The 23,500-nt window shown below is 47.2% G+C and overlaps 1 protein-coding gene and 1 long non-coding RNA gene across 2 annotated transcripts in view; one reads left to right on the top strand and one right to left on the bottom strand.

Annotated features, from left to right (window-relative positions):
* Positions 1-1,006: 1,006 nt before the first annotated feature.
* Positions 1,007-11,538, bottom strand: LOC105707786 (uncharacterized). The gene is made up of 3 exons (XR_001105169.3): positions 11,471-11,538; positions 7,247-7,386; positions 1,007-2,113 (listed from the first exon to the last, which is right to left on the bottom strand). It is a non-coding gene; the product is annotated as an uncharacterized LOC105707786 (long non-coding RNA).
* Positions 11,539-17,809: 6,271 nt separating this feature from the next.
* The window catches only part of PDIA6 (protein disulfide isomerase family A member 6), a 27,754-nt gene continuing 22,063 nt past the window's right edge, over positions 17,810-23,500 (top strand). Inside the window, exon 1 of the mRNA XM_012438840.3 lies at positions 17,810-17,933. Within this exon, the coding sequence (XP_012294263.1) occupies positions 17,915-17,933 (19 nt within the window). The 5' untranslated portion in view covers positions 17,810-17,914. The remainder of the gene's footprint in view (positions 17,934-23,500) is intronic.

Raw genomic sequence — 23,500 nt, 5'->3', positions numbered from 1 at the left:
GACATTTCTCTGATAACTGATGACGCTGAGCATCTTTTCCTGTGCTTATTGGCCATTCGTATGTCTTCCTTGGAGAAATGTCTACTCAGATCCTTTGCTCATTTTTAAATTGGATCTTTTGTGTTTTTATTATTGAGTTGTAATCATTTCTTACACATTCTAGATACAAGTTCATTACCAGACATCACTGCAAATATTTTATCCCACAATGTGGGTTGTCACTTCCTTGATAGTGCCCTTTGAAGCACTGAAGATTTTAATTTGATGAATTCCAAATTGTCTATTTCTCTTCTGTTGCCCACTGGAAAGTTTTTTAAGTAGGGGAGAGGAGTATGAACTAATTTGAACTTTTTCAAGAATCCATAAGACTCTAATTTGTGAAGAAGAATTTTAAGATACTGTATTAGTCAGGGTACTCTAGAGGGACAGAACTAATCGGATATACAGCTACAATGGCAGCTGATGAGATGGTGCCCCCCCAGATTAAGGGTGGGTCTGCCTTTTCCAGTCCACTGACTCCAATGTGAATCTCCTTTAGCAACACCCTCACAGACACACCCAAGATCAAACCTTTGCATCCTTCAGTCCAATCAAGTTGACACTCAGCATTAACCACCACAGATACTAAGAGTGAAAATAGAAAGACCCATTAGAAATCCAAATCAAATTTGCTTAAACAATAAAAATGAGTTCCTATTCCAATAACTGGAAAGTTCAGCTGAAGGGCAGTCTTCAGACACTGATCAGGGATTGGCTCCATTTCTCCATGACTGTTTCAGCTCTGCCCCCTTCAGCTTCACCCTCACGTGGGTCTTCCTCGTCTTGCAGGGCAATTTTCAGGGAAAACAGGGCTCCATGCTTCTACACAAGCAAATGCAACTCTTCTCCCAGCCACTGACCAAAGTCCAGAGCTTCACTCTGGTTGGTTTAATTTATGTCACATGCTCACCCTGGAACAATCACTGTGGCCATGTGAATGCCACTGGCCACTTGGCTTAGTGGCTATTGTGGTGACAGACCTCTTCCTGGCCAATAACTGTGGCAAGGGGGATGGAGTTCTGCCGGCTGGACGATGCTGCTAGAAGCCACCCAGGGTTGCTACACAGTGGGGAGGGGCAGCAGAACACTCAGCAGATGTCATAGGCCACACCCCCAGAAACGACTCTGAAACAGCTATCTGCCTACAAGAGTTTACTGGAGCATGCTCTTGGCAATGACACCAACAATGAAGTGGCAAAAATAAGATTGGGCAGCAGAAGCTAAATCATGAAGCTGAATCATGATGTGAGTGCTTAAAGGGCCTCAGTGGACCCCACAGGGAGCTTAAAGCTGGGAAGGGCCTTTAGGCTTGTCCCAAACTAAGACAAGGAGGGCCATCCTTTGTATCCCCAAATCAATCAATCGTGGGATGTAAGCTGCCTCCAGGAAGGGGGCATAATCTTGGACACAGCAGCATTTTTTAGCCAATGGAAGGACACAGCCATGAAGCAACAGCAGTCAACACTCCCCATGGCTGGAGGTGTGAGTGTCCCCTCGTGAAGTGGGGTCTGGGCTACACACCACAGCATCTGCTACAGTGTGGAACCAACGTTGGTGACCTAAGGGGCTACTGCAAAAATCCCATAGCCATTTGGAACCAAGGTGGTGTTAATTGTGAGAAAGAGGGAAAAGTGTCAGCAGATTTTGAATATGTTTTGGCACTCAAATTACTATTGCCAGAGGATGTTGGGAGCTGGTGATGGAAAGAGAACCCAGTGAGATTTGGGGCTTGAGCAACTGGATTGGGTGGTATGATTAATACAGATGACAGAGTGTTTGCTGACACTGAATAGAGATTTCTTTCCTTCTCCCTAACCCTCTCCCACTTTATTCTGAAGTTCACATAAGCCATAACAAGAACTGAAGGAAGTTTTAGGAGTAACCTCCTGGGAGCCTGTGAATTAGCAGCAGTGAGAGGCTAGAGGCCTGACAAAGAATTGGGAAGCAGCAGCTATATTCCAAGCAGCAAACGCCAGTGTGGATGGAGAAGAGAGAGAATCATTCCATGGCAGGAGAACTTGGCTGCACCCTTGGGATTTGTCCCTTGGATTCTTTGGCATCTGAGCTTTAACCTCTGAAACACAAGAAAAAAATAAGCAAAGTGATTTGTCCTGGCCACCTCTACTTCTGGAGAAAGGAGTCATAGCAAATTATCCACCGCTATCTATCCAGTCCCAGAGTGGATTAATACAAACCACCCCAAGGCACTGGAGTACTCTACAATTGGCCCCAGACCAGCCATGGGGATACAGTGCAGAAAAATTGTCCGTGGCCTACATCAAAAATACAGCTGGAGACCAGGCATTGTGGGTGATTCACAAAGCGGAGGCCTCGTCTTGTCCGCAGGAAGCTGTGCTCACAGCTCATCTCCCCAGACAGGCTAGAGAGGCAACATCCATAACAAAGGCTCAGACCTCACTTCTGTAGTGTTTTGTAGTGTTTAGCTTCTAAGCAAAGCTAAAACCACCATATGTTTTGGTTTTAGCTTTGCTTAGAAGCCTTGCAAATTGTTTAGTAAAGCCAGACTGGAACATATATCCAAATGCTACTGCATCCATCCCAAGCTACCTATTTGACTTGTTAGATGGCATAGAGGGTGGAGATGTTATCACTCTTGTGAGTGTCTCCTTATCAATGAGTCCCAGGATGGAGCATGTGCCCACTTATCCCGGTTTGCTGTACTACATTAAAAATCATTTATGGTCAGGTGCAGTGGCTCAGGCCTGTAATCCCAATACTCTCAGAGGCTGAGGTAGGCTGAGCCCAAGAGTTCAAGACAAGCCTCGGCAACATGGTGAAACCCCATCTCTACAAAAAATAAAAAAATTAGCTGGGCATGGTAGTGCACCCTGTAGTCCCAGCTACTCAGGAGGCTGAGGTGTAAAGATCACTTCAGCCCAGGAGGTTGAGGCTGCAGTGAGCCATGATCACATCACTGCATTCCAGCCTGGGCAACAGACTCTGTCTCAAAAAAATAAAAATAAAAATAATTGTTTATGTAAGGCTGGGTGTGGTGGCTCAAGCCTGTAATCCCAGAACTTTGGGAAGCTGAGGTGGGGATCCTCAAGCTGAGGATCGCTTGAGGCCAGGAGTTCAAGACCAGCCTGGTTAACATAGTGAGGTTCTGTCTATACAAATAATAAAACATTAGCTGTGCGTAGTGGCATGTGCCTATGATCACAGTTACTTGGGAGCCTGAGGTACGGGGATCACTTAAGCCTAGGAAGTCAAGGCTGCAGCAAGCCATGATTGCATCACTGCACTCCAGTCTGTGTGACAGAATGAGACCCTGTCTCAAAAAAAAACAATAATAATTTATTATTGCCCTTGGCTAGAATCTTTAAAGCCACAGAAACACTTACAACCCTGTAGAGGGAGAAGTGCTGAATTGCTGAGTTCTCCAACAGTGCTTCCTCTTTCTAGATGTTTGCTCAGCATACATCCAAATACTGCTGAATAGAAAGCAACACCCAACCACACAGCCAGAGGCCTCCTGGGGAAATCAGGGGCTGCTCTCCCCCGACCCCTCTTTCTCAGCCCTCTACCCCTTGGTTTCACAGCAACTATTCATTTTTTCACATTCATATGCAGGGCGCCCGCTGTCTATGTCAGGGGCAGTCTGTCGGTCCCTACAAACAGGTAAAATTGATTAGCCGAATCTTGCCCTCCACTGGCTTACCGTGCAACGGTAGAGACTGGAAGCAACAGACGAGGGTGAGCTTCAGAAGAGCTGATGAGCCCATGATTAATTTCAACTGAGAAGCAAGAGAGGGAGAAGGAAGGAGGTAGCTCTCAGCTGGGCTATAAAGGATGGACAATATTTCAACAACAGAAAAGTGAGAAGAGGGCATTCCAAATCTCTGAAGGCTGTTTTAAAACAAGACCTGAAAATTCTGTGGCCATCATCTCACTGGGAGGTAGAGTCTATGTCCCCTCCCCCTTCATCCAGGGCCCAACGACCTGCTCAACCAGGGTCAGTCTCCAGACCCAGGCCTTGAACTGGGAGCTTCCTGTTCCTGACTTTTAGGACGTTCACTCTCAGAACACAGCTTCCAGAGGAGAAAAGACAGCCCCGTATCCACGAGAAGAGACCTCCAGGAGAAGCTCTGCAGATGTGCTGATCACCAGCCCCAGCTGAGGACCCAGCCAACATCAGCACCGACTTCCAGCCATGTGAGCGAGCCAGCCCAACTCCCTGGCTTCAGACCACCCCAGTGGTGCCATTGATATAGGAGACAGAAAGAAATTATTTAGACAGATAGTGAGGACAAAACAGTCCTCGACAGAACTTCCCTTCCAAAAAAAAAAAAAAAAAAAGCCCAAGAAATTCTTTTATTTCCTAACAAAGAATAACCAGAAAAATCAAACTACAGACATAGATAAACAAGCTAGAAACTTACATGGGGGATGGCAGCAATGACATCTATAGAGAAGGGGCTACCTGGGGGCCGGATGTGTCCACCACGGAAGCGCCATCTTCCCCTTCTCTGTTAACACGTATACAGTATAAAAGAAATGGGCAACATGACATAACTGAAAATCCGCCTACATAATAAAATACTGGGGTGGGGGTTGCCAGAAACTGATGCTCTATACAATGGCATACCTGGTCCTAACCAATTTTCCATGCCCTCTGTACATCAGACACCACTTCCCCACCAACTCATCTATAAAACACCGTGTATTTAACCACAGATCAACAACCTACTTTTCCAGGACCCCTCTCTATAACAGAGAGCTATTCTCTCTCTTTCATCTATTAAACTTCCGCTCTTAACCTCACTCTGTGGATCCATGTCTTTAATCCGTGACCATGAGACAATGAACCACAGGTATTACCCCAGGCAACGAGGCCACTTCACCACGCCAGGAACACCTCTGGACTTCAGCGTCTCCCTCGGTAAAGTGAGACTAGTCACATCTAACTGCAGGGTTGCTGTGAGGATTAAACGAAACACAACACATGTTGGCCCCATCTAATAGAGACCACCAGGGCCAACCTGCAGACCAGCAAAGGGGGGCTTCTCAGACCACTGCAACAAGAGAGGGCACCTCAGAGGACCCAGGGGGCAACTCTAACCAAGCAAGCCAACAGGATTACCATAGGGTGTTGGAGAAGGGAAGGATGTAGGTAAGATTTAAATAAAGCAGTGTTAATGGACTCAAAGCAAAACACGACTGTGTATAAAGGAATTACGGTCAGATCTGGGCTATGAAGTGGATGGAGGTTCCGTTCCTCTTTCCTTGGAAATGATGGAGTTAAGATAAATGTGCAGTGTTGCGCCCAGAAAGCCCTGGGTTGGAAATCAAGGCTGCTTCTCAGTGTTAAAATGACTCAGGTCCTTCAGACAAAAGACGGATATTCCATTCTTACTCTATTTATATCAAATAGCACAGTTTATGACAGTCTGTGCTTTTTTGGGAATAAGATTTTTCAGCACTGTAACTTTTTGTTGATTAACAAAAGCAGTTTTAACAGGTTCACATATGTAAATATGTGAAGCCTGGCATATGGTGAACATTCAATAATAGTTTCCCCTTTCCCGCCTCACTCATCTCCTCTTCTCTCTCTCACTTTCAGCCTCAGTGTCTTCTCCTGCCTACTCCCTATCAAGGAAAAGTCCCATAAGGTATCCAACAACCACCACAGCTAATGCACCCAGTAAGTAGAGGAAACCCCCAGAGTAGGAGCCGCCATCTGTTCACAATAGCCAAAAGGTGGAAACAACCCAAGTGTCCACCAACAGACGATGGATAAACAAAGTGAGGTCTGTTCATACAATGGAACATGACTCAGCTTTAAGACGGAAGGAAATTGACACATGCTACAATGTGAATGAACCTTGAAGATGTTATGCTAAGTAAAATTAATCACGCACAAAAGGACAGTACTGTAGGACTCTACTTACATGAGATGTCTGTCTAGAATAGTGAAATTTATAGAGACAGAAAGTAGAATGGCAATTGCCAGGGGCCAGGTGGAGGGGAAGTGGGGAGTTGGCATTTAATGGGACAGAGTTTCAGTTTGGGGTGATAGAAAGCTCTGGAAATGAAGATTGCACAACAATGTGAATGCACTTAATACCACTAAACTGTACGCTTAAAAATGGTTAAAGTCCGGGCACAGTGGCTCATGCCTATAATCCCAGCACTTTGGGAGGCCGAGGCGGGTGGATCACCTGAGGTCAGGAGTTTGAGACCAGCGTGACCAACACGGTGAACCCCCATCTCTACTAAAAAGATATACAAAATTGCCAGGCATGGTGGCTATATGGGATTACAGGCATATGCCACCATGCCTGTAATCCCAGATACTCAGGAGGCTGAGGCAGGAGAATTGCTTGAACCTAGGAGGCAGAGGTTGTAGTTAGTTGGGATTGGGCCATTGCACTCCAGCCTGGGAAACAAAAGTAAAACTCTGTCTCGAAAAACAAAATGGTTAAAGTGAGCTGGGCACAGTGGCTCACACCTGTAATCCCAACACTTTGGGAGGCTGAGGTGGGTGAATTGCTTGAGGCCAGGAGTTTGAGACCAGCCTGGGCAACATGGCGAAACCCTATCTCTACAAAAAAAAAAAAGTACAAAAATTATTCGGGCATGCTATGGCTTGCATCTGTAGTCCAGCTGCTTGGGAGGCTGAGGTGGTAAGATCACTTGACACTGGGAGGTCGAGGCTGCAGTAAGCCATGATCACACTACTGCACTCCAGCCTGGGTGACAGAGTGAGACTCTGTGTCAAAAAAAAAAAAAAAAAGATTAAAGTGGTAAATTTTATTTTACATTATGTGCTTTTTCTTTCTTTCCTTCCTTCTTTCTTTCTTTTCTTCTCTTCTCTCTCTCTCTCTCTCTTTCTTAGATGGGGTTTTGCTCTTGTTGCCCAGGCTAGAGTGCAATGGCGCAAACTCGGCTCACCGCAACCTCTGCCTCCCGGGTTCAAGCCATTCTCCTGCCTCAGCCTCCCAAGGAGCTAGGATTACAAGCATACACCACCACACCTCGCTAATTTTGTATTTTTAGTAGAGATCAGGTTTCTCCATGTTGGTCAGGCTAGTCTTGAACTCCTGATCTCAGGTGATCCACCTGCCTCGGCCTCCCAAAGTGCTGGGATTACAGGTATGAGCCAACACGCCCAGCCTATGTTATGTGCATTTTATCAATATTTTTAAAAGGCTTCATCTGCCTATTCCCACAGAGAATACGACTCTACCTGTGATCCAGGCTTCAGATGAATGACAAAGTCCAGAGAGAAGCACTGCATGTCTCCTGAGCACCTCCAGGAAGAGGTACGTGTTCCCTGTTGGGTCTGCCCAGTTCCTTCTATGGGTACATTAGCCCAGATTCTTCACCCTGAGAACGTTATGCCCTGTGTTAGTTAAAGTCAAGCTAAACTGCTGTGATAAGTTATTTCAAAATACAATGGCTTAAAACTGTAGAGTCTTCTCTCTAAAGTAACAGCTATGCCATGAGCCATCCAGGTTGGATGGCACTGATCTTCCTGGTCATTCTAGACTTGGGTTCCTTCCCTGTCACTGCTTGAGTGTCCCCAAGGACACAGTGGGGGTCTGCATAGTAGACCTTCCCTGTCACTGCTCGAGTGTCCCCAAGGGCACTGTAGGGGTCTGCATGGTAGAAGTTGGGGTGCCCCAAGTCCAACAATTCTGCCTGGTGGAAGAGGGAAGAGGACCCAGCTAAGATTCGGGATTATCACCTCCACTCCCATTCCACTGGCAAGGCCTCGGGTGCCCACTGGGGAGCTGTGCAGTGAAGTGTAGCAGGCAGCGTGTACCTGGCTGCAGTTCTGTGACTATGAAGGAATTTCCAGAATCTGCAACTTTGATTTTGGTCACTTGCAGTCTCTTCCACAAGCCCTAAAGCAACAATCACTCTCAACTCTGGTGCTTGGGAACAGTTCTTTGTGCCAATCCACAAAGATGGCCTGGGTGATTAGAACTCAGAATAGGCACCTGAGAGTCCCTTAGAGTTAGACAGAGGAGGTTTGCAGCCATAGCTCCACCTGGCGTGTCGTGACAGTGTCCCACCGGCTGCTGAGGCGGGGCAAGTGACTTGTTGCTAGTAACATAAAGTACTCGTGTCTGCAAACCACTTACTCTTTTATCTAAATCAGACAGTAATCAAAGTTAGCTTTTTATTAATTTTTTTTGAGATGGAGTTTTGCTCTTCTTGCCCAGGCTGGAGCGCAATGGCGCGATCTCAGCTCACTGCAACCTCCGCCTCCCAGGTTCAAGCGATTCTCCTGCCTCAGCCTCCCAAGTAGCTGGGATTACAGGCATGCGCCACCACGCCCAGCTAATTTTGTATTTTTAGTAGAGACGGGGTTTCTCCATGTTAGTCAGGCTAGTCTGGAACTCCCGACCTCAGGTAATCTGCCCACCTCCCACCTTCCAAAGGATTACAGGCATGAGCCACCAGGCCCGGCCTAAAGTTAGCCTTTTAATAACATCACTTTCACTCACGAAAACTCATGAGCTTCCTGAGTGGAAGAAAAGGGACAGTGATCCTAGTGGGCTGGAGCTGCCGCGGGTGTGTGTTTGTGCGTCGGGAAAGAACTGCAAGAGTGAAGGATTCGAGCAGTCGAAGAAGTCTCGCAGGAGGCAGCAGGTTTTAGGGGAAAGAGCTTGAATGTGGGCATCGAGGAACTTGGGTTCTGGCTTCTGATATGTCATTGACTGAGTTGAATGAGGACATTCCTTGAAAGCCTATACTGGGCCAAGGGCATTCTTGGCCCAGTGTGGGTCTTGGGCAGATCACATGACATCTCTCTCTTGCCTGTTGCCTCCACCCTCTGCCCCCAACAAAACAGAAGGTTGAATTCGTGTCCTCTGAGACCTTCTTCAACTCTGCTACAACCTGAGTCTATGAAGTAGAAGCTCACCCTCTGATTTTGGGGAGAAAACTAACTGCGGAAATAAGGAAGACTGTACAAAGAAAAAAATCCCAGTCACATTGGATGACACAAGAAAATTTCAGAAAAACCTAAATGAGAAATGTTGTATTTTTAAAAGTGGGGAGCTGGGATTGTGTACTTCCAAAGTGTCAATGCCAAAAAAAAAGGCACAAAAAGGCCCTCAACATGTTTCAAACGAATAGAGGCTGACGTTTAATCCAACACCTGACTCTAGACTGGAGCCTGTAAAAAAGAGAGGAAAATGGTGTTTGTTTGTTTGTTTTTTAAAAAGGACATTAATGATTATTAGAGAAAATCAATTAGATGAAGTATTGTATCAGTGTTAAATTAGGCCAGGCACAGTGGCTTATGCCTGTAATCCCAGCACTTTGAGAGGCCAAGGTGGGCAGTTCACCTGAGCTCAGGAGTTCAAGACAAGCCTGGGCAACATGGTGAAATCCCATCTCTACTAAAACAAGATACAGAAAATTAGCCGGGCATGGTCGTGAGCACCTGTAGACCCAGCTACTCAGGAGGCTGAGGCATGAGAATTGCTTGAACCTCAATCAAAAGCAAGCTAGTTACTTCCTAGATACAATGGGGGTACAGGTATTGGATAAACACAGCCATTCCAAATGGGAGAAATTGGCCAAAACAAAGTGGATACAGGCCCGTGCAAGTCCAAAATCCAGCAGGGCAGTGGATACAGGCCCGTGCAAGTCCAAAATCCAGCAGGGCAGTGGATACAGGCCCGTGCAAGTCCAAAATCCAGCAGGGCAGTGGATACAGGCCCGTGCAAGTCCAAAATCCAGGAGGGCAGTGGATACAGGCCCGTGCAAGTCCAAAATCCAGTAGGGCAGTTACATTTGAAAGCTCCAAAATGATCTCCTTTGAGTCCAGGTCTCGCATCCAGGTCATGCTGATGCAAGAGGTGGTTCCCATGGCCTTGAGCAGCTCTGCCTCTGTGGTTTTGCAGGGTACAGCCTCCCTCCTGGCTGCTTTCATGGGCTGGCGTTGAGTGCCGCTTTTCTGGAAAGTGGTGTAAGCTGTTGGTGGCTCTGCCATTCTGGGGTCTGGAGGACGGTGGCCCTCTTCTCACAGCTCCACTAGGTGGTGCCCCAGTAGGGACTCTGTGTGGGGGCTATGACCCCACATTTCCCTTCCACACTAGCAGAGGTTCTCCAAGAGGACCCCACCCCTGCAGCAAACTTCTGCTGGGGCATCCAGGCATTTCCATACAACTTCTAAAATCTAGGTGGAGGTCCCCAAACCTCAATTCTTGACTTTTGTGTTCTGGCAGGCTCAATACCACATGGAAGCTGCCAAGGCTTGGGGCTTCCACCCTCTAAAGCCACAACCTGAGCTGTATGTTGGCCCTCTTCAGCCACAGCTGAAGCAGCTGCAACACAGGGAACCAAGTCTCTACGCTGCACACAGTGCGGGGACCCTGGGTGCGGTCCACAAAACCACTTTTTCCTCCTGGGTCTCCAGGCCTGTGATGGGAGGGGCTGCCAGAAAGTCTCTGACGTGGCCCGGAGACATTTTCCCCCAGTCTTGGGGATTAACATTAGGTTCCTTGCTATTTACGCAAATTTCTGCAGCTGGCTTGAATTTCTCCCCAGAAAATGGGTTTTTCTTTTCTATCGCATAGTCAAGCTGCACATTTTCCAGACTTTTATGCTCTGCTTCCCTTATAAAACTGAATGCCTTTACCATTCACCCAAGTCACCTTTTGAATGCTTTGCTGCTTAGAAATTTCTTCTGCCAGATACCCCAAATCGTTTTTCTCAAGTTCAAAGTTTCACATATCTCTAGGGTAGGGGCAAAATGCTGCCAGTCTCTTTGCTAAAACATAACAATAGTCACCTTTACTCCAGTTCCCAACAAGCTTCTCATCTCCATCTGAGACCACCTCATATGGACCTTATTGTTCATATTGCTATCAGCATTTTGGGCAAAGCCATTCAACAAGTATCTAGGAAGTTCCAAACTTTCCCACGTTTTCCCGTCTTCTCAGCCCTCCAAACTGGTTCAACCTCTGCCTGTTACCCAGTTCCAAAGTCGCTTCCACATTTTCAGGTAACTTTTCTGCAGCACCCCACTCTACTGGTACCAATTTACTATATTAGTCCATTTTCTTTTCTTTCTTTCTTTCTTTTTTTTTTTTTTTGAGATGGAGTCTTGTTCTGTCACCCAGGCTGGAGTGCAGTGGCGTGATCTTGGCTCGCTGCAACCTCTGCCTCCCGGGTTCAAGCCATTCTCCTGTCTCAGCCTCCCCAGTAGCTGGGACTACAGGCATGAGCCACTAGGCCTGGATAATTTTTGTATTTTTAGTAGAGATGGGGTTTCACCATATTGGTCAGGCTGGTCTCAAACTCCTAACCTCAGGTGATCCACCCACCGCAGCCTCCTAAAGTGCTGAGATTACAGGCGTGAGCCACCATGCCCAGCCTATTAGTTTGTTTTCATGCTGCTGATAAAGACATACTCCAGACTGAGAAGAAAAAGAGGTTTAATTGGTCTTACCGTTCCACATGGCTAGGAAGCCTCAGAATCATGGTGTGAGGTAAAAGGTACTTCTCACTTGGCAGCAGAAAGAGAAAAATGAGAGAGAAGTGAAAGCAGAAACCCCGTATAAACTCATCAGATCTTGTGAGACTTACTTACTATCACGAGAACAGCACGGGAAAGACCAGCCCCCATTATTTAATTACCTCCTTCTGGGTCCCTCCCACAACACGTGGGAATTCTGAGAGATACAATTCAAGTTAAGATTTGGGTGAGGACACAGCCAAATCACATCAGCTCATGACTCCCTTGGAATAAAGCCTCAAGAAATAGTCAGGAGATGCAATTAAAGAAAATCTATATCCCAGGATGTCTGTGGTGAGGCAGTGGCCTCTCCTCTGAATGCTGCTTTTCTTTCCTGGTCTGGAGGACTGGTTGCTGCAGCCACGCTTCCACAGCATGGCCCCATCCCATGTGTATGGCTGACAGGACTGGACATATGATCCACAGCTGTCAAGAGTCTGTCCCCCAAAGTTGGAATCTGGCTTACAAATTTGTATTCATAGGCTGGGTGCAGTGGTACACCTATAATCCCAGCACTGTGGGAGGCTGTGGCAGGAGGATCGCTTGAGCTGAGGCATTTGAGAACAGCCTGAGCAAGATAGGGAAACCCCATCTCTACAAAAAATACAAAATTAGCCAGGCGTGGTGGCTTGTGCCTGTAGTGCCAGCTACTCGGGAGGCTTGGGTTGGAGGATCTCTTGAGCCCGGAAGGTCGAGGCTGCAGTGAGCCGTGACTGTGCTATTGCGCTCGAGTCTGGGCGACAGAGTCAGAGCCCATCTCAAAAAATAAAAAAAAAAATTTGTGTTCATTCTTAGTTTGTCCCTTAAGTGGGACTCTGGCTGTTATGGGTTGAATTGTGTCCCCAAGAAGATATGTTGAACTCCTAACCCCCAGTACTTCAGAAGGTGACCTGACTTAGAAACAGGCTTCTTGCAGATGTAATTAATTAAGAAGCAGTCCCACAGGAGTAGGACAGACCCTAATCCAACAGGTCTGGTATCTTTATACAAAGAGGAAGGGAGAGACACACTGGGAGAATGCCCTTTGATGGCCGAGGCAGAGCTCAGGCATGTGATCCACAAGTCGTGGAAAGCCAAAGACTGCCAGAAGACCCACCAAAAGCTGGGAGAGACAAGGAGAGAGTACCCCAGCTTTCAGAGGGAGTATGGCCTGGCCAGTCCCTTGATTCCAGACTTCCAGCCTCCAGAACTGTGAGACAATACATTTCTGAAGTTTTCACTATGTGGCACTTTGTATGGCAGCGCTAGGGACCTGAAACAGTGGTCGCCCCCCATGTGGAAGAAGAAAGAATGGAGCACATGTGCTAAGAGATAGAGGAATGAGTGACAGTGAGCTCACAGCCCAGTGCCTAGAGCCTTTTACAGCTTTCACAGCCTGGTTCCGGTCTCTGCCTGGAGACAGGCTAGACCCCTGCCCTGGGCTCTGTGAGACAGCCCCTGTCCTTAACACACAAGCCTTCTTCTATTTAAGCTTGCTTGAGCCAGATTTTGCTTGTAACCAAATACAAACGACAAGTACAGTGGTCAGTGCACTATTACAAGAAAACAAGAAAGGGAAATGAAACATCTGGCAACGGGACTAGTTAAAGGAACAACGGTTATTCATGAGTAAGACGTTTAGAATAATAACAAAGTCAAGTTATTAAAGTTTATGTTATGATGGGAAACACTCAATAAAACGCTGTTAAAAAAATACAAGCCCATACATGAAATATGATCCATATACACATTGACACAAGAACAAAGACTGGAAGGGCCAGGCACAGTGGCTCATGCCTGGAATCCCAGCACTTTGGGAGGCCGAGGCGGGCGGATCACCTGAGGTCAGGAGTTCGAGACCAGCCTGGCCAACATGGTGAAAACCCATCTCTACTAAAAATACAAAAATTAGCTGGGCATGGTGGCGGGCGCCTGTAATTCCAGCTACCCAGGAGGCTCAGGTGGGAGAATTGCTTGAACCCGGGAGGCGGAGGTTGCAGTGAGCCGAGATTGCACCACTGCACTCCAGCCTGGGTGACAAGAGCGAGACCCTGTCTCAAAAAAAAAAAAAAAGAAGATGAAAACACTTTACATAACCAAAGTTCCTTGACTTCTAGAGCTGGGGGCACATACTCAGGATATTCTTTGGGTGCTCAGTACCTAAGCACAGAGTGGGCGAGGCTGGGTGAGCAGGATCTGAGACCATTTCAGCAAGTCCTGTTGGCCATGGCTGCAAGCTGGGCCCATCAAACGCAGCTCCAGGCCACTGGCCCTGGAAGAGACAGAAGGGACAACAATCATATTTTAAAGTACAACAGACTATTCTTCCTGCAGACCCCTGATCACCAACTGGAAAAGAATGAGCTGGATGATTTCAGGGGCTGGAAAGAACAGTCCAGGAACACTGATTTTGTTTCTAGGATAATGAACAGAATTAGTAACTCAAATTCCCACCTTACTTCATACAGTGAAAATAATGATGATGATAAATAATGTAAATAATATAAATAATAAATAACATTTGCATGTGCTTCTCTCCAAATTTTAATATATTTTTATTATTTATTTATTTGTATTTCTCGGAGACAGGGTCTTGCTCTGTTGCCCAGGATAGAGTGCAGTGGCACGATCACGGCTCCCTGTAGCCTCCCAAGTGGCCAGGACTGCAGGTATGCACCACTATACACCTGCCTAATTTAATTTTAATTTTTTCCTTCTTTTTAATTTTTTTGGTAGAGATGGAGTCTCACTATATTGCCCAGGTTGGTCTCAAACTCCTGGCCTCAAGTGATCCTCCCACCTCGGCCTCCCAACGTGCTGGGGTTACAGGCATGAGCCCACTGTGCCTGGCCTCCTCAGAGTTTTTTTAACGTGGGGTGGGGGTGTTAAGGAGTAAACCAGAAGGTTCCTTTTCCTTCTATTTTCTTATAATTTCCAGCTCCCAAAGCTGGGTGACTCCATGATGCCACTGGCCTCCCCTTGCCCTCCACCCCAGATTCCTATGACACCCCTTTCACCTAGAGAGGAGAGGAGAAGGAGGCAGGTGGGGCTGGACTGGAATAAACACCTCGGGAGACATTCTCATGTTCAGTGCATTTGCTTAGAATGAAATTAAAGCCCTTGAGGAAGGAACTGGAATACCCCCTGACCTTATCGCCCTCCACACCAGCACAGGATTCCACTAGGCAGGAACCAAGGAGAAAGGTGCTCCAGACAGGGGACGAAGCACGAGCAAAGGCCTGGAGGCAGGAAGGTGCATGGCTTTTTCTCTCAGTTGCTATATTTTTTCCTCAACTGTGTGCAGATCTCACAACCACAGTTATTACACTTTGAATGCTTTCTATGCATCAAGCATGATGCTGAGCTGTTACCGTCATTCACTTCTTAAATCTCCATGAAAACCAGTCAACTTTCCCTTTCCCTCCTTTTAGCTCCGTTCAAGTTTTAGATCTTCGAAGGCCTCCCTGACCACACTGCTGAAAACTGTCACCTCTCCCCTGGTCCCTAGCATTTTTATCACAGCCCCTCGTTTTTTTCTCTTTCTTAGCAATTGCATTTGTTTCTTGTGGCTGTTGCAACAAATTACCACCACCTTAGAGGCTTAAAACCAGGCACATTTATTACCTTACAGTTCTGTAGGCTAGCGGTCCAACATGGGTTTTATTGTGCTACAATCAAGGCGTCAGCAGGGCTGTATTCCTTCTAGAAGCTCTAGGGGAGAATCTGTTTCCTCTGCTTTTCTGGCTTCTAGAGTCATCCACATTCCTTGCCTCACGGTCCCTCCTCCATTGTCAAAGCCAGTAGCACCAGGTGGAGTCCTCCTCATGCTACTCTCTGTGTTCTTGCCTCTTGCCTTCCTCGTCTTCTTTTTTTTTTTTAAGATGGAGTCTCACTCTGTCACCCAGGCTGGAGTGCAGTGGCATGATCTCAGCTCACTGCAACCTCTGCCTCCTGGGTTCAAGCGATTCTTCTGTCTCAGCCCCTCGAGTAGCGAGACTACAGGCACATGCCATCACGCCTGGCTAATTTTTGTATTTTTAGTAGACACGGGGTTTCACTATATTGGCCAGGCTGGTCTCAAACTCCTGATCTCGTGATCTGCCCACCTCGGCTTCCCAATGTGCTGGGATTACAGGGGTGAGCCACCGCACCCGGTCCTTCCTCCTCTTCCACTTTTAAGGACCCCTATGATGCCAGAGCCCATCCAGATAATCTAGGAGAATCTCCCTAAATTAAGGTCAGCTGACCAGCAACTCTTAATTCCATCTGCCAACTGAATTCCCCTTGGCCAAGTAATGTAACATATTCCCCGGTTCTGGGGATTAGGACATGGACATCTTCAGGGGCCCATTATTCTGCCTGCTACTGTAATGAGCATAGTTTGTAACTATTTATTCATTCGTTTATTTGTGTTTTGTGAGGTCTGTGACGGCAGGGGCCAGCCTTTGCTGCTTTGAAACCGCCTTTGCAAAATTATGACTGAGACAGTGAAAGAGATCTAACGTAACTGATTTCATCTTGCTGCTAACCTCCACGCCGTCCTCATTCATCCCTGGGCATAGGGTGAACTAACTTTGGAGGCAAGTTTGTAGTTTATAGTTTAAACAAAGACGGTAATAGCCCTTTCCTAAAGCAGATCTTCTTCTGCCTGGGAACTAGACTAACATTAGTCACAAGATTAGAAATTATGGTTTAGGAGGCCCAGTGGCTCACACTTGTAAACCCCACAATTGAGAGGCCAAGGCAGGAGAACCACCTGAGGTCAGCAGTTCAAGACCAGCCCGGCCACCATGGCAAAACCCTGTCTCTGCTAAAAATACAAAAATTAGTTGAAAGTGGTGTTGGGCGCCTGTAATCCCAGCTACTTGGTAAGCTAAGGCAGGAGAATCACTTGAATCCAGAAGGCGGATATTGCAGTGAGCCGAGATCACATCATTGCACTCCAGCCTGGGCAACAGAGAGAGACTCCATCTCCGAAAAAACAAGAGCAAAACTTTGCCTCAAAAAAAAAAAAAAAAGATTTTACTTTTGCAGGGCATGGTGGCCCATGCTTGTGATCCCAGCACTTTGGGAGGCAGAGGCGGGAGGCTCACTGCAGCCCAGGAGTTCAAGCCAGCAGTGGGCCCTATCGGGCCAGCCTGCCCCCATATATATATACACACACACACACACACACACACACACACACACACATACATGTATATATGTGTATATATATACACACACATATACATATACATACATGTATATATGTGTGTGTGTGTGTGTGTGTGTGTGTGTATATATATATATATATATTTTTTTTTTTTTCTTTTTGAGATGGAGTCTCCCTCTGTCCCCAGGCTGGAGTGCAGTGGCGCGATCTTGGCTCACTGCAACGTCCGCCTCCCATGTTCAAGTGATTCTCCTGCCTCAGCCTCCTGAGTAGCTGGGACTACAGGCGCGCGACACTACGCCCAACCAATTTTTGTATTTTATTACAGATGGGATTTCACCTTGTTGGCCAGGATGGTCTCAATCTCTTGACCTTGTGATTCGCCCACCTCGGCCTCCCAAAGTGCTGGGATAGCAGGCGTGAGCCACAGCGCCTGGCCAAATACTTTTCTTTTACTTTTGCATATTTTACAAAGCACACGCCCATGTGAGCGTATTGCCAGTCCCCTCGCCCCCTAGGACAAAGTGGGGACCCTGTAGCAAGGATGCCGCTTAAGTCCCTGGGGTTCTCCAGAAAAGGAGAAGGCTCTGCAGAGCCATGTGCTCCGGACAGAAAAACTTTCAAAGTAATTCAACAAAATACAAACGTCGAATTACGTTGCAGACCGCGCGTGCGGGGCAAATGCGTGTCCACGGAATATTAGTGGGCACAAGAGGAATTCCCGTCAGCTACCAGGACTGTGGATGCCCTGAGGCCGAGTCACCCTCCCCCGGGATAAAGAGGGTGGGGAGCGCTCAGGGGAAAGGGAGGGCGAGGGGTGGGGGGGCAGAATAAGGAACTGAGGTATAAACGCCCAGTACTGGACTCCCCTCAGAGCAGCACCCGGACTAGGACTAGCGCGGCTTAGAGGGGCTCGAGCCCAGGCTGCCATCCCCGCCCCCAGCAGGCCCCGCCTTCCGCTGCTCGCCACCGCCCCCGTGGAAAAAAAACAAACCGGTAACCTCTACCCGGCCTCCTTCCATTGGCTATGAGAGTGAGCGAAGTCCGCCAGGACCAATGAGCCGCAGCCACGGCGTGGCAAGCGCCTTCCGGCCCGCCGCCGCGCGGCCGCCCGGCGGACTACCGGACCGGCCTGGGGCGGGACGTGGGCGCGGGGGCGCGGGGGCGCGGCGCGCGGCACGCGGCAAGGCTGAAGCGGCGGCGGCGGCGGCGGCGGTGGGACTGCGCGTAGCCCGGCGCTCGGCATGGCTCTCCTTGGGCTCGGTAGGTGCGGGCCTGCGGCGGGAGGCCGGAGAGCGGGGTTCGGCCTGAAAGATTTCGAATCTCTAGGCCGTTCCCCGGCGGGCCGCGGCCTGGAGGCGGCCGGAAGCGAGCCTGGCGGGCGAGAGGCGTGGGCCTCGGCGTCCAAAGGAGCTGCGAGGTTGCCCTGGCGGAGGTGTTCGCTCTCCACGAGGACGCCGGTGCGCGGGAGACGAGGGCGCCCGTGGGGAGGGGCTTCCGCAGCCTCGCGGGGCGGTGAGCCGGGAGCGGGAGTCTAGTGCGCTAGAGTCGGGCGCTGGGTCCGGAGCCGGGCGGGATAACTGCGGAGCCCAGCCCCGGCCAGATCCCGGGAAGGGGGTCGGTATTCCGAGCGAACCCCAGGGGACCCTGTTCTGAGCGTCTTCTCGAGCTCCTGCGTGGGGACGGAGGGTGGCGGGCGCCCTGCACTGCAGCTCGTTTCTGCTACCTGTTTTATGCAGCTCCTACTTTTAAAAATTGAAATATTAGATCTCAGTGTTGAAATAAAGACCCATAGTTGCCTTAGAAAGGGAACAGTGCCCTCCAGAAACCGGGCTTAAGACGCAGGGGCGCTTCACAGGTGATAGGACTCCTTAATAAAGAACTGGAACCCGGACTCTTAGAAATTCTGTAAATGCTTCAGAGACTGCGGTCGGCGAGGCTGAGGGGTCTGTCCTTCCCGGGCTCACCCTGGTCACAGCATTGACTCTGAGAGTCCTTTACTTCGGCTCTGGCCTCAGACCACCTGCCCCCTATTGACTGGCTGTGTGACTCGGAGCGAGTTACTTAACCATTCTGTGCCAGTGCCTTTTCAACAGTGCTCACCATTTTAGAGGTTGATAATAGTACTCCTTTAGGGTTGTCCTGAGGATTAATGAGTTACTACATGCATGTCTTTTCGCTTGTTTTTTGAGACAGGGTCTTCTATGTCGCCCAGGCTGGAGTGCATTGTTTCGATCATTGATCACTGCAGCCTGAAACTGCAGCCTGGAACTCCTGGTCTCAAGGGATCCAGGCAGACGCCACCACACTCGACTAATTTTTAAATTTTTTTCTAGAATCAAGGTCTCACTATGTTGCCCAGGCTGGTCTCAGACTCCTGGCCTCAAGTGATCCTCCCCAAATCCTGGGATTACAAGCGTAAGTCACCTCACCCAGCTAGCACGTGTTTAAAAAGATGTAAATATTTGCCATATTACTGTGGAGAGAGTAGACGAGGGGAAAAGATTTGAGTCTGTTTAGTTTCCTATGAGTGAATTCAGACTAGACCCTGAAAGAGTCTGTGAGTCTATCAATTAACTCACTTTAATAAATGGCAGCCTTTTTGGGAAACCTCTCGGTTTCTAGACGACTGCTCTGGGACCGTGGACGACTCCTAGCAGATGTGGGGCAGAGATGTTACTGATGTGAATTTATAACATCCTTAACTGCCGTGGAGGAATGGAAAACCACAGATGGCAGAGCCATCTGCTCACATAGATTCTAGACACTCGCTCGGATGGTCCAATTTCCCATTGGTGCTCATTATCACTGAGTGGAATGGTGATGTGAATTTTAGAAACAGAGCATCGTTGGTCAGCTTTGACCTACTTTGTCATCTTAAGTGAGCCCAGGGTTTTTTTTGTGTTCTTGGAGGTTGGAGGTAGTTGTTGGCTACTTTTATGCAGTCAGGATGTCTACATCTTTTGTCTGTTCTTTCTCAGTAGTATGTTTGGTTTCCTTCTAACCCTGCTAGGTCACGTTGCCTTTTTAGGAATTTTAGTCTCAAACCTTAATCATAACGTTTTCATTGGGTAGCCATGTACAAGCAGTGGAGGCTCTTATGATAATAAACTAGGCAAAATTTAAAGACGAACGAAGGTCCATCACCACTACTAGAAAAATGAAAAATAACCCAAGTCTGCGTTGATACTGTCAATAATGAGTGTGGGAAGAACATTCCTAAGATGAAAAACCCTGGTCCTTTCAGATGACTGCAACCCGCTTGTAACAGCATGAAGAGGAGAGGACTGATTTTATTGCTGTCCTTGGTTGGCAAAGAGAAGTGATAGTACCTTATTCTGCCACAGTCTACCTGATGATGCTCTGTGGGATTATACCACTGCATTCTCCGGCCCTTCTGTTAGAAATTTGGGTCTATCTAATTATATGATCTTAGGCGAGTTATCCTTTCCGTGTTAAAATTTCCTGGTCCATGAAATGGGCATCATAACACATACCACATAGGGTTCTTAAATGAGTTAATATCTGCAAAATGTTTAGAACAATGCCTGGTAGAGTCACGCAGGTGTTATTGTTTTGTCTTGCCAAAAAAAAAAAAAAAAAAAAAAGACCCCAGTTTCTGGAGTATAGTTGGACAGGTATCTGAGAATGTTGGCCATACTCCCGATCTCTCTTCTAAGAATCTATCTTGAGGAAACAGTCATGCTAATTTGAGAGGAGGAGGAAAATACAAGAATTTTCCGTGCTGGGCTGTTAGTGAGAAAGTCAGTAGTGGATTGACTAAATGGTTCAGCCATTAAAAATTGTTACATTGAAGTAATTTGAAAATTCTTAAGTAGAGGGCCGGGCTCAGTGGTTCAGGCCTGTGATGCCAGCACTTTGGGAGGCCAAGGCGAGCGAATCACTAGGTCAGGAGATTGAGACCATCCTGGCCATGGTAACACCCTATCTGTACTAAAATACAAAAAATTAGCCAGGCGTGGTGGCGTGCACCTGTAATCCCAGCTACTCAGGAGGCTGAGGCAGGGGAATGACTTGAACCCAGGAGACAGAGGTTGCAGTGAGCCGAGATCGTGCCACTGCACTCCAGCCTGGCGACAGAGCAAGACTCCATCTCAAAAAAAAAGAAAATTAAGTCTTAAGTAGAAAAATCTGTAACTTATTCTTTTGCTTTTCCTTTTTTTTTCTTGGAGGCGGAATCATGCTCTGTCACCTGGGCTGGAGTGCAGTAGTGCGATCTTGGCTCACTGCAACCTCTGCCTCCCAGGTTCAGGTAGTTCTCTGCCTCAGTCTCCCAGGTAGCTGAGATTACAGGTGCCCGCCACCACGCCCAGCTAATTTTATTTTATATTTTTTAGAGACAGGGTTTCACCATTTTGAGCAGGCTGGTCTTGAACTCCTGACCCCGTGACCCACCCACCTCGGCCTTCCAGAGTGTTGGGATTACAGGCTTGAGCCATGGTGCTGGGCCTGCTTTTCCATTTTTGAAAATTTCACAATGGGCTCAATGAATTGAACTAATACCAAATTCATATCAATTTTACAAAAAAAAAATTTTTTTTTTAAGTAGTAGATGTCTTAGAGGACTATCCTCTTTTTTGTTTTTTGAGACAGGGTTCCACATCAGCCTCCGGAGTAGCTGCAGCTACAGGTGCACCTTACCACACCCAGCTAATTTTTGCATTTTTGTATTTTGTATTTTTTCTCTATAAGAGATGGAGTTTTGCCATGTTGCCCAGGCTGGTCTCACACTCCTGTGCTCAGGTTATCCACTTGCCTCAGCCTCCCAAAGTGCTGGGATTATAGGCCTGAGCCACCACACCCAGACTCAGTCTTACTTTGAAGCTTATTCAGAGTTATGACTGTCAATGCTCATGTTTTTTTACTTACTTGCTTTGTTAAACATGTCAAACTCTACTTCACCTTTTCTTCAGCAATGAAATGATTAGTGAGCAGCACTATCCAATAGAAATACAATGCAAACATGTATGTAACTTAAAATTATCTAGTAGCTACATTTAAAACGGCCAAAAGAAACAGGTGAAATTAATGTATTTACTCTATATCTAAGATCATTTCAACATGTGTTTTCAAAATGAAAAATAATAATGAGGCCAGGCACGGTGACTCATGCCTGTAATCCTAGCGCTTTGGGAGGCTGAGGCGGGTGGATCACCTGAGGTCAAGAGTGCAAGACCAGCGTGACCAACATGGTGAAACCCCATCTCTACTAAAATGCAAAAATTAGCTGGGCATGATGATGGGTGCCTGTAATCCCAGCTACTCAGGAGGCTGAGACAGGAGAATCCCTTGAACCCAGGAGATGGTGGTTACGGTGAGCCAAGATTGCGCGCCACTACACTCCAGCCTGGGCAACTGAGCGAGACTCTGTCTCAAAAAAAAGAAAAATGATAAAGAGATTACATTTTTCCCTCTGTTAAGTCTTCAAAATTCATCATGCTTTTTACCAGCACATCTCATTTTGGGATAGCCACATGTAGCTGGTGGCGATCATGCTGGACAACACTGTTATTGAGGGAGCAGCCCCACTTTGGTTGGCCTGGCCTCCCATCACAGGCATCCTTTCCCACCTCCTGAAATGGAAAAGGAGCTCATCCTATCAAAGGCTACTCCATCACTGACTGGGTTCCCATGACTTCTGGCATTTTATTCAAATATTCGCTGTATTTTATCTTGGACCTCTCCCATTCTGCATAAGTCTTCCCCTTCTAGATCACTCCTATCTTTAAAGAGAAGCCTTCCTTGTTTTCTATATTTGCCTGCCTCTGGTCTCTGTAATGAAACCTGCTTAAAGAGCTACCTGTATTCTCTCCAATCTTCTGCAGACTGGATGCTTCTTATTTTCACTCCACCACAACTGCCAGGGCTCCCAGTGATTTCTTTGTCACTAAATCCAATAGATGGTTTTCAATCTTCGCTACTTTATCTCCCAGTAGCATTTGTTAGTGAGGCCCCTCCCACTTGTATCTTGGTGTCTGTGACACCACTCTTGATAATTCTCCCAATCCACATTCCACATGGCAACTGGAATACTCCTTCTAGAAAGCACAAGTCAAATCTTTTCTCTGCATGATAACCCTTTAGTGGCTTCACTATTAGTAAAATTCACAGTTAAGTTCGTACAATGTCCATATCTATGATTCAAATGCAGTGTAAATCTTGAATACCGTAAGTGTTCATTCATGCCTGTGGCATATAGGAGCGCTTTATCTTGAGCACTAAAAAGCACCAGCATGGTATAATAGGAAAAGGTTGGAAATGGAGAGCTGTCCTGCCCCTTATATGTATGACCATAGATGGGCCATTGATTTAGGCCTTTATTTACAAAATGGGGATGATTCCTACTTTCTAGTTAGTGATGCCATGAAAAATTAAGTGATCTAACATATTTGAAAGTGATTTGAATATTAAAAGTGCTATGTGATGGAGGATTCAGCAGTAAAACAATCAACAGTGGCGTACACTCCTTCCAGCAGAAAGGTACCATTTAGTTATTCCAGAAAGGTCTGTTTGAAGTCTTCCAAATTCTATTTAAAAGTAAGCATATGAAAATGTGGCTAAGATGGCATGTACACACACTACTTGAGAACACAGGCCTGTCTCACTTATAATTTGCTATATCAACAAATTAAAAGGAAGAAATGATATGATCAACTTCAGAGTTGCTGAAAAGACAGGAATAGATAGAAATTTCTTTAACATTGTAACATTTTGACCTGGCATGGTCACTCATACCTGTGATCCCAGCACTTTGGGAGGCAGAGGCAGGAGGATCACCTGAGCCCAGCATTTTGAGTCCAGCCTGGGCA

The sequence above is a fragment of the Aotus nancymaae genome, unplaced genomic scaffold (assembly GCF_030222135.1).
Source record: "Aotus nancymaae isolate 86718 unplaced genomic scaffold, 86718_ANA_hifiasm-v0.15.2.pri h1tg000057l, whole genome shotgun sequence".
In the NCBI taxonomy this organism is placed as follows: domain Eukaryota; kingdom Metazoa; phylum Chordata; class Mammalia; order Primates; family Aotidae; genus Aotus; species Aotus nancymaae.
This window is presented reverse-complemented; position numbering and strand designations above follow the sequence as displayed.